The 11,090-nt window shown below is 36.4% G+C and overlaps 2 protein-coding genes across 5 annotated transcripts in view; one reads left to right on the forward strand and one right to left on the reverse strand.

Annotated features, from left to right (window-relative positions):
- Window positions 1–5,122, forward strand: part of vcana (versican a) — a gene marked incomplete at its 5' end in the record, with an annotated part of 29,745 nt that extends 24,623 nt beyond the window's left edge. The window contains 4 exons of the mRNA XM_015022537.1: window positions 316–398; window positions 2,389–2,533; window positions 2,885–3,067; window positions 3,162–5,122. Coding sequence (XP_014878023.1) covers window positions 316–398; window positions 2,389–2,533; window positions 2,885–3,067; window positions 3,162–3,319 — 569 coding nt within the window. The remainder of the gene's footprint in view (window positions 1–315; window positions 399–2,388; window positions 2,534–2,884; window positions 3,068–3,161) is intronic.
- Window positions 5,123–6,626: 1,504 nt separating this feature from the next.
- LOC106939955 (hyaluronan and proteoglycan link protein 1-like) overlaps window positions 6,627–11,090 on the reverse strand; it is a 14,705-nt gene continuing 10,241 nt past the window's right edge. For 3 of the 4 annotated variants that reach the window (XM_015022540.1, XM_015022539.1, XM_015022541.1), the window contains 2 exons: window positions 8,241–8,543; window positions 6,627–8,103 (listed from right to left, as the gene is read on the reverse strand). In XM_015022540.1, coding sequence (XP_014878026.1) covers window positions 7,814–8,103; window positions 8,241–8,543 — 593 coding nt within the window. In that variant the 3' untranslated portion in view covers window positions 6,627–7,813. Of the gene's footprint in view, window positions 8,104–8,240; window positions 8,544–10,284; window positions 10,655–11,090 lie in introns of those variants that run through there. The other variant, XM_015022542.1, reaches the window with a different exon arrangement.

Below are 11,090 nucleotides of genomic sequence, written 5' to 3' on the forward strand. Positions count from 1 at the left end.
CAACCGAAAAAAAAATATATATATTTTAATATATTTTTTTTTTTTTTTTTTTTTTTTCAAAAGTCCATAAGTCCAAGAACATGCTTTACTTCCTCATAATGTTTGCTGTTCATGAGAAAAGGGAAACAACAGCAGGTATTTGATAAGTTCACAAAAAAACTCCAAACAGTAGAAGAACATATGGCGCAGGAAATAAAACGGACTCTAAAAATGCCTGTGATATCTTTATTTTCTTTTTTACATTTTGTAACTGCACATTCTGAAAATTAGAAAGTACAAAATTGTAATCAGCTGTTTTTTCATCCTAAATTGCAGGTCTTGGACAGGATTACCAGTGGGTTGGCCTGAATGATAAGATGTTTGACAACGACTTCCGCTGGACTGATGGCAGCCCTGTGGTAAGACACTGCCTTCTGACATATATCATTCTCCCTAAACATGGCAGAGTAAATATTTGGAAGTGATGACGGAGGCTGTGATCTAGGGAGAGTTGCTCCTTTAAGTGAGCTCTGGTTCCCCTCTCGTGACTCTCACTCTCCTCCACCTTTTATCCCTACACCCCTGTGACTATTCTGGTAATAAACCTGATGTAGATTAGGCTGTAAGGCACCTCTAAATCACATAACGAGTGTGAGTGCACTCTGTGGAAATCAGTTGGTCCAATAAGGCAAACTGGGAAAGCGTTTGCCTTATTGGAAAACGCTTTCCCAGGCAAGCAGGCAAGGAAGGCTGCTTATCTTTCATGAAAGCACTGTTTTACAAAACAGCTTAATCAGTGTGTTACAAAAGTATTCATGTTGTAATGTTTTACATTTTGTGAGTTGCAATTCACACAATGTATTATACTAAAATTGGGTTTCCTTTATAGAAACAGATCAAAAATAAGTGGACATTTTAATTTTTGTATGGGAATTATTCAGCATATTGCATTTTTGCTGCAGTTCCAGATACTTTACAGAATAAAACCTAGTTACTGTCTCCATCAGTGTAGTGTGGACTACTATGATGATCCCACAAAAGTAGAGGTGCAGAGGAAGCTGAAAGAAAGCCTAAGGGTTAATGGGTAAACAGTGACCAATTTAGAGGTGATGAGGCTGTGAATGAGGTTGTGTGAAGGGGTCTGGCAGGCGTGGACTTTTATGGTTCCTCTTTATCCTTTCTCCCTCCTGAGAGAACCCAGCAAGCAGGCGGTCACATGGGGGAAGGGCCACCAAACAGACACACAGATGGACAGCACCTGTGCTCAACTTTAGGTTGAAAAAAAAAAAAAAAGAAAACTGTCTCAAAGCACCCCAAGGGTTTAGGTGGGTGGTCAACTCAACTGAATCCAAATAAATAGGATATTTTTAAACTGTGAAATTGTACTTACTGGTGAAAAGCTTAGAGCAAATCTGGTAATGCTAAGAAAGAGCACAGAAAAGATACTTGTTGAAATATCTTAGAATGCATGTTTAGATCAGGTTGTGTAGTTTGAATATTTTAATTGAGATACAGTCTTGTCAGGCAGTTGACGGGTCAACCATTTGTTGGTTTGAGGTGAGCAGAGCAGGAAGTCAGAGTATGTTTGTTAACCATAATGACAGAGCACCAGAGCCTAGAGGGATGATGGCAAGAGATTGTGTGAAAGGTGGGGGGGTCGTCACAGCTTTGAAGAAAGTGTTTGAACCTTGGACATGCTGAAAGACTACAGTTAGTATCAACTGCAGCCTGAATGGCCCTTAGCTTCACAGCTGTGTGTATACTGCATGGACACTCATATGCACACATAGTGCTTTTTGTTGCCAGGGGTACACATGATGAAAAGTGTTCACAAAAATACATGTATAGTGCAATAACATGGATGCCAAACATACCGTGGAGATAAAGTCACAATGTGATGATATGTGGTTGTAAGTCCAACATTTTTTTATTTTTTATTTTTATATACATTGTGTCAAATTTGTAACGCAAACAACCTCAAAGTTCTTTTTAGATGTTCTTAGTTTCCTTTTCTTCAATCTGGCGGTGCTAAGTCTAGAAGGCTCAAGTTAACACTGAGTTTACCCAGAGAGATCCAGCTTCCCCCTCTTGTGGACATTGATCAAATTGCAGTGGCTACACACTACTGCTTAGAAAGGACAGTTTTTGTTGGTGAAAAGAGTGTGCATGCCTGTTTATAATCATATATCTGCAATCTTGGTGGGTATCAAGCTGTGTTTTTTACTAAACAAGCCTACTCCTTCTCATAAGTTTACATTAGGGACATAAAGACACCATGCTGTCTTTCTTTTGGAGAACACACTTTTTACATGACATTTGCGATTAAATGTGCAATCACAGAGCAAAGTTTTTAGCACTGGCTTGTAGATCCTGGGAGGTTAAACGTGAGACTCTATGTTCAATTTTCAGCAATATGAAAACTGGAGGCCCAACCAGCCCGACAGCTTCTTCTCGTCTGGAGAAGACTGTGTGGTGATGATTTGGCACGAGGGTGGCCAGTGGAACGATGTCCCGTGCAACTATCACCTAACCTTCACATGCAAGAAAGGCACAGGTAATGAAAGAAAACCTTTTATATCACACAACTTGCTAACAAACAAAAACAATAATGTATCATGTCATTGAGTTTGATTTTCAGAAAGCAAAAAAACTAATACATAATCTTCTTGCTACCCACATAATAAAACATTGATCCTTTTCAGCTTTACAGGTGCACCTCTAAAACATTTACTAATTTATTGAGATGCACCAGTGGACTGATAAGCATCAGTGTGTAAATAACCTATGTGCATTTATTTGCACAGACTAAATCCTTATGCTGCAAGGATTTTAAAAAATATGTTACATACACTTATTTTCCTTGATTGTTTCCTTGTTGAAGTCATGTCACCCTTTGTTCTTCCAGTGGCCTGCAGCCAGCCCCCTGTGGTTGAAAATGCACGTACCTTTGGTAGAAAGCGTGAGAGGTATGAAATCAACACCCTGGTGAGGTACCAGTGTCGAAATGGGTTCATTCAGAGACATGTTCCAACCATCCGCTGCCGTGGCGATGGACGGTGGGATACACCTAAAATCTCCTGTATAAGCCGTACGTATAACTGTTATTCCTGCAAATGAAACATTTTGCTCAAGATTTCAAAATTGTCTTATTTTCAGACAATTTCAAACATTTTCTCTTTCAGCGTCGAGCTACCAGAGGTCCTTCATGAGGAGACATCAACCCCACGCTCTCTACAGTATCAATAATTTCAAAAAATGGCAGGATGAGTCCTTGCGCCACCACCTTCAGCGCAACAGGGGAAGGAGAGACAGGACAGCACAAAAGAGGACAAAGCAATGATTTCCAAGAGAAATCAAGAACACTTGCTTGATGGTTGTAAGAAAGGAAGACCAGAAAACAAAAAAGTGCATTTAAAAAAAAGCTTATCAACAGAAACCGAGAGGATAAACCGCAAGTTTCTTGCATTTGCAATGACAATAATATCTTATAAAGTGCCTTTGAAATAATTTTACCTGACGATTCGTTTCAAGAGAGACTGCTACATTCACAGTGAGGACAAACTCTTTCAGCTGGCTTCTGGAAGCACAATGAGCTGTCTACTTTGATATTCTTTTATGTTCTTTATTTTATATTTTATGTTGACTAATTATATGAAACATTCATTGTTGCTGTCTGATGCATAAACTGTGCTATTTGAAGCTAATGCAAGTGTCCAGCATATATAGAAAGAACAAAATACAGCTGATGTCACATAAAAATAATAAATTTTGTCATCCTGTTTAATGCTGGAATGCATGAATGCATACGCATAAATATGTTTTCTCAATTTAATCAAAGACGCTACATGTCATGAGTTGTAGTTTTTCTCACATTGCAAATAGGGCTATTAATTAGTACAGTACAAAAGTTTTTTTTTGTTATTTTTAATATAAAAAAACTTTTTATCTTTACAGACTTAGACTAAAAAGGCTTGAAAAATATTGCTTGAAAGTATTTTCACAGGCAATAACAACAAATAGCCTTTTTCTCACCAGGGAAAATCTATTTGGTGGCAGCTTTCAAAGGTTCGAACTACCAGCTTTCCCTGCTTTCTTCTTACAAGCAACATTTATGTACACGTATGTATCAGCAGAATCTTTCAAATATTACTGGCCTGACTTTTGTATGATATAGTTTTGAAAGGTTCCTCTCTGAGTACCTATTGACAAAAACCTTTAAACACAGACAGAAACTGATGTCAGTCTATTTCAAAATGAGTGAAAAACCACCATGTGTAGCTCAAGCAGCCTGGATTTCTATTCAGCTCACAATCCTTTGGTATGACATGTTTACATTACTGTTCTGTTGTTAATTGGAACACATCAAAATAATCTTTTTTTTTTTTTTTTTTTTTTTTTTTTTTTCTCATGCGTTTTGGTTGTGTTTTACCATAAAAAATGTTTTTCTTTTAAAGTTCTCTTTTACTTTTTTTTTTCTTTTTTTTTACTGTGCTTCACTGCTTTTGCTGCACATCAAATCAGCCGTTGAGAGAATGTATTTTTGTGAAACACTCAGAGACTTGAACACTAAAGCTGTTGCGGTGGAAGAGATACAAATAATTTATTTTCAAGCTGCTTTTTATCTCCTCGTGTGTTTTATACTGACAAGTAAAATGTGTTGATGTCACTGGTCCCAGCAGTGCTCTGTTTATGTGTATGTTCAACAGAAGACAAGGCATGCTCACAATGTCTACATCTGATGCAATAAAGACAGAAATGTACTCATTTTATGCAGTTTAATTAGTTCATATGTCCTTTAGCATCTCTTACTACCACAGTGAACCAAGAGACATGGAGGGCACGATAAGCAATACTTTTTGTTCTGAAATAGTGACAAAATCTACTTTTACATGTGAATGGCTGTGTCTCTGCAACAGTTCTATTCGAGCAATGTTGCTTTATTTGGTCTGCCTGTGAATGTTTAAGTGCGTTTTGCCCTATTGTGCACATAATATCATTTTATATTTATATAACAACTTTTTTTTTTTCTACTTAACAATGTGAATGTATGAGATGTTTGTGAATTAGTTTTATTTTAAAAAAGATTAAACTGTTTTTCCTGCTTTAACTCACCAAAGAACCAAATAAATATATGGATGTGTGACATTTAGTTTGGTCATTTACATTGTGTTTTAACATTGATGGTATCCACTTTTTTACAGTGTCTTACTGCCTTCTTGAAATATGAATTAGATATGTGCGGGCCCTGCAGAGGTTTCACCACCAGGTGGTGCTATTTGACTGAAATCATTGGGCTTCTTCTCTGCTTGCACAGCACGTAGGGATTTAACTTTTATTTGAACATAAACTGTAGTTTTTTTTGTTTTTTTTTTATTTTGTTTTTTAGAGCAATTCAGTCTAATTTAAATCAAATTGTATTTCAGAAGAAGTTTCAAATCCACGATCTTTTCTATACAGAGAGGAATTAGAATTACCTCAGTGGGACAGAAAAGCATTATCTTCAATAAAGATAAACAAAGCAATTTTGTAAACAAAGCAATTTTTAGGTTTTCAGTTTCTTTTCTGGCACAGCACACTGTTACTGCTGAATTAACATTTAACCGGTTGACGCAAACTGTGCATAAGTTAACAGATGTTTATCACTTTAAAAGCTCAGTTTGCTACCCAACAAGCCTTGACTTGTGATCAAAAACTTCTCCAATGTTCCTGAGAGAGTATTAGACTGGTAATGGTGTCATTAAATGCTGATGTCACAGTGGAAAATCTTACACTCCTTAACCTGAGCAAGACTCTTTGGGGTTTATCAAGATTTCCAATTTTTCTTTAGAAAGGAAATGCACTCATGCAACACAGATAAAAACCTCATCTGACATGTCAATACTGTCATTCATCATTACATTTTAGGAAGTGCTGCTTCAGCAGGCTAGCTGAAAAGCTTGCAACACATTTTATTGATCAATACCAAGGAACGCATTTAAATAAAAACAAAATGTTGTTTCACTCTTGCAGTTCATCATTATTCACTCGTCTTCTCACACCAGATGACAATAATCTTACATGTATACAAAAGATGTAAGTATTTTCTAAATAATTTCAAAATACTTTTTCAAAACACTTTTTAAAAACATTTTTTAAAAGTCTGTAGTATTTGGCACACTTTTTACACTACAACATATTCAGATTTTGTGACTTTATCACAGGAATCCATAATGCATTTTATTGTGTGAATGTTAGTTGTTAACAGGTTCTACAAATTGAGCTGCAGCTTCTCCAGAATGACCACGGACCTTTAGGCTTCTTCTCTCATTACAACTCACTACTAACTGCTAATTAACTTCAGAAAGCAATTAATTGGTGGTAGTACATTTTCAAATCAAACTATCAAACTAAAAGGCGAGAGATACAAATATTATCCCACTTTTTGTGTTTTTATTGGTGATATTTGAACAATTTTCCTCCATTCACAGTTCAACACCACTTTGTGTTGCTCTCTCTCATATTGGACTTTGTGTTTGCAATGTGACAATATTTAAAGTCTGAATCCTTTTGCAAATAAAAATGTGCATCACATGTACAACCATCTAATTTCTGCATTCCAACTTAAGACATGTAAATATATTTTTCAGTCAAGGAAACCCAGGAAAAAGCATTTTTAACAGTTGTGTTTTTATTTTTAATTGCAACATTGTGAAACGGTACATGGTGTCATACAAAAATACCTTCATATTTTGTATGTCAAATTGTGAGCAAATAAACATCTGCTGTAAGTATATCTCAGTAATCAAAGTTATAAAAAAAAAGTAAAAAGAAAAAAAAGATAAACATTTTCACTTCTCTTAATGACAACTACACATTTTAATAACTACTGATTGCTACCTTTATCACACAGTTAGGTGTTTTAAGTTTATTTCTATATCAGATCAGAGGAGGATTATATGCACTTTTCTTGCACAATGAGTAAGAAAAAGCAAAATCTTAATATAATAGGAAAGAAAAATCTGCAAGTAAGTCTAGAATTTGTACTATTTCTTTTCAAGAAACAGTGTAAAGTTATCAAAAAAAGAACAAATGTAAAAAAAAGAAAAGGTAAAATCATTATGTTAGATAATGGAAACAATGCATTGAGGTTAAACATTATAACATCTGGACATTTGTAATTTCTTCCTAATCAAACTGAAATGCGGAAAATATATATAAAAAAGAAGAAACATCCATCGAATCTCTTTGCAGTTGACTTGCTCACAGCTTTTCTGGTCAAAGATACATTTTTGAGGTTTTGTAAATACATGTATGTTAATGTATATGAGAAAACAGCTTCAAACCTGGCAATGGATCTAACTGGTTCCTTCTTGGAGTCATCTGTGAACCAATAGCTCAACAGCTGTAGTCTTTTTATGTTTATCTCACTGAAATCAATTTATTTTGTTGATATGTATGCTTATACAAAATTAAAAATAGCATTGCTCAAGACACACTTGAAAGCAGCACACATTCTTTGAGCATAATTGCAGCCAAACCTTGAACATTACACATTTTATGGAGGACATACATTTTCAATTTTGCTCTTTACTAAACAGTCTTAGTCAAGGCTGTTTAGAAGAGTGAACAAATAGAAATAAACAGAAAATATACCCTAATTGCTTGTTTTGTTCTGTTGTTTATTGCATATTGATTTAAATTGCTTAACACTAGCATAACATCTATTATGGCATCAGAAAGGTAAGAAATTTGGACTAGTTAAAATCCAAATTAATCTGCTTTAAAATGTATTTTTTTTATGGCTGTTGTTGCTGCTCTTTGGTGTCTGTGGTTTACCTGCATGTTTTACATTCTCTCACTTTTCAGCCTTGAAGCAGTAGACACCATAAGACTTAACCTTTTTGTCTGGGAATCCAACAAAGCGCACTGCAGCCTCTGTGGGACTGCAGTTCTTGCGGGGCCTTGAAATAGGGTAGCGCACACTTCCGTCAGCCAACCAGCCAGCATCACAGCGATCGTAGCCCTCAAGCTTCCAGGCAGCGTACATCTGGCCAACCTTCCCAATCTCTGCATCGTCGTCTCGGCACGCCTGCACAGCCTCGTCAAAGCTCAGCCTTTCTGGCTGGACCAACCAATAGAAACGACCTGGTAGCAGAGACAGCAGAACAAAAAAAAACTTCCTTTAATGTAGATGCATGCCTTAAGAGGAAAGATGAGAACTGAAATTTAATATATAAAGCTTATAGTGTAACTTGAAAATAAAATGGAGAAAAATAGCCTACCTTGGAGTTTGGAAGCAAAACAGAACACATCAAAGCGGCTCATCTGCTTGTTTCTGAAGCCATAGTTTCTGAGACCAGGTCGGCTGTTGACGCCGCCGCAGGGTTGTCTGGGTTTGGTGATTGGATACTGTACTGTGCCGTCATTCAGCCAACCAGCATTACACCAGTCCAGACCGCCTTTCCAGGCCTCCAGCAGCTGATCAAACGAGGCAATTACAGCATCCTGACTTTCGCAGGTCTGCACAGCATCATCAAAATTCAGGTTGTAGCGCCCATGATGGGGAGAGTACGGGAAAACAACACCTAAAAGACATAGAAAATGCTGTAGCAGAATATCCAAACCCTAGGTTATTTGGTATTTGGAACAACAGAACACATATTGTTTGGAAAGAGTTAAATCTTTATGATTATTTCTAATTTATTTGCAGACTCAGTCAAGTTAGAAAGAGGGAATGTCAGACATCTTATCACTTTAGAACCAATTTCTTTCAAACATGCATGCTTAAAAGCTGATTAAGTAGTAATTTGCAATAGTTTAGGACACTCGAGATTAATGTCCAGCAGTTGATCAATCTGGTACAAACCTCAAAATATAATTTATTTGTATGAAGTTAAAAAAGAACAAGCAACAAAATATTTAAACATTTCTTTCAAAAATGTCAAGATGGGTTTCCACACGGTTCCTCCAATACTATGAAACCCTACCATTGTCATCTATATAATGCTGATTTGCTGTTTTTTTTTGGAGTGGATTGGTTCTTCTAACCCTCAACTATATTGTTGGAGGTAATTGTACGTCCAACACAGTGACAATACTACTGAGGGAAATATGAGATTGGCTATTTTGACCAATATTAGCATGCTTCATCACACACTGGAGGTATACTTATTAAATTACTTTTGTCAGCTGGGTCAAAGTATAAGAATAGTAAGTTGATTTAAAATGGGTTTTGCTTCGATATTATTTTGGTCTAAAAGTCTGTTTTTAATTGTCCAAAACAATCAAGGAAAGACAAAGACATCAGTTCCTCTACGTTAGCGGTCCTATGTTTAAATTGGCTTGGGAGTCTTCATTCAAATCTGGGAATGACTTCAAACCCCATTTAGCTGTTGCTTTGTTCCATTGTCCTTGTGAGGTTGGAGTTAAATCTGAGAATAACGTTACGTTGCACAAAACCATGTTCCAATTGGAAGCTGGTTAGCCAGTGGGATTTGGTTAGAATGTGGTGGCCACTTGCCAGACTTACTCTGACAGATGACATAAACCAGTTACACTGTATTTCTTTATTTTATGTCTTCAAACTTTGTAGAAATATCCTAAAAAATAGATACTCTGATAGAAGTGTATTTGATTTTTACCTTTACTTTTTTTATGTGCAGTGCAGACAGAATGGATTTTGAGTTTACAGTTGCAAATCAGAAACTTGGAGTTGAAATTGAAACATCAAGAGTTGCATTGGGTTTACTCATTATTTTGCTTGGAATGATAATGCTATTGAAAATGTAAATTGGAAAATGTATGACTCTGCATCTTATGCATAAAAATGCATACATAAAAGTTACACCAATATGTTCAGTTGTAGAGGCTGCAGTATGTGCACCTCTGATTTAATGAAAGACGGGAAGAAGCCTTGGGGAAGTTACTGCAGATATAATTTTTGTTTATGCTTTAGACAGCCATGTTGAAAGTGAGTGGTGCTCAGGAACCTCTAACTTTTGAACTCAAAATCCCAAGTCTGAGATAATTCAAAACGATTTCTCAAACTTAAAACGGTGGAGCTTTGAATTCAAAGGCAATACCTTCAGTGTTTATTAAGTGTATTGCCTTTGTTTTTATTTTTTTTGTTGTTTTTTTTTGTTTTCCATGTACACCAGTTTTATATTAAATATAAAACCTAGAGGAAATGTAAGGTGTAGAAAAGAGACATAACCCTACAGTCAGATTTAAGTCCGGATTCTAGTCGTGCATTATAAATCATAAACAGAATAGCCATTTATTTACTGGTGATTAAGTGAATTAGTGTGTTGCTAAAACAATACTTACCTTCAGTGAGACCATTTTTAACCTCTAAGATTACATCTTGTATGATGTCTTCCATCCCATCCATGACCTCACAGCGGTACCTTCCCATGTCATCCATAGAGACGTCAATTAACATCAAGGAGGCGTCACCATTTTCTATGTCTGACAAAAAGGCACGGTTTTCGAAGTTTCCATAAGTCCTCTTGTGTAGTAAACCCATGTATACAAGCACATCCTCATTTTGGGATTGGTCTTCTCCCACTTTGATCCATGTGACTTTCAGACTTCCAAAGAAAAAGCTTTCCTCGGCCGGAAGCTTGCAGGGCAGGGTGACGTTTCCACCCAAATCAGTCGTGACTAAAAAAGAGGAAAACATACAAAGTAAACCAATATATGTTCATGATACTATGACTTTTAAAGTGTAAATGCAACTGCACTGTGAACACTGTTAAATCAAAAACTACGCCAATCTGTGGAGGAGTTTAAAACATCTCACCAAGCCTGTGTTTAACCATAATTTAAAATAGAGTGTATGGTACAAATGACCAAATCAGCCAAAAACATGATCACCTATCTGAACCGAAGGGCTGTGCAAGGACACCTTTAATCAGAGATAAAAAGGCGTAACCCTTTTTGCAACGTTTTCACCAGTGTTTCACTGAGAGGTAGCCTAGTACAGTGATCTTTGCAAGATGCGTAGTTCCACAAGCTGTTTGCTAATTGCTGCTGGCTAGTCTGAATGAACTGAGTGGATTTGTGTGCACTGTAATACAGAAGTTTGGAATCTTGGAAACTGTAACTCAAAGGAGGAGCTGTGCCTCGAAGGC

The sequence above is a fragment of the Poecilia latipinna genome, unplaced genomic scaffold, assembly GCF_001443285.1.
Source record: "Poecilia latipinna isolate Pla-1442-1.1 unplaced genomic scaffold, P_latipinna-1.0 Scaffold3039, whole genome shotgun sequence".
Classification (NCBI taxonomy): domain Eukaryota; kingdom Metazoa; phylum Chordata; class Actinopteri; order Cyprinodontiformes; family Poeciliidae; genus Poecilia; species Poecilia latipinna.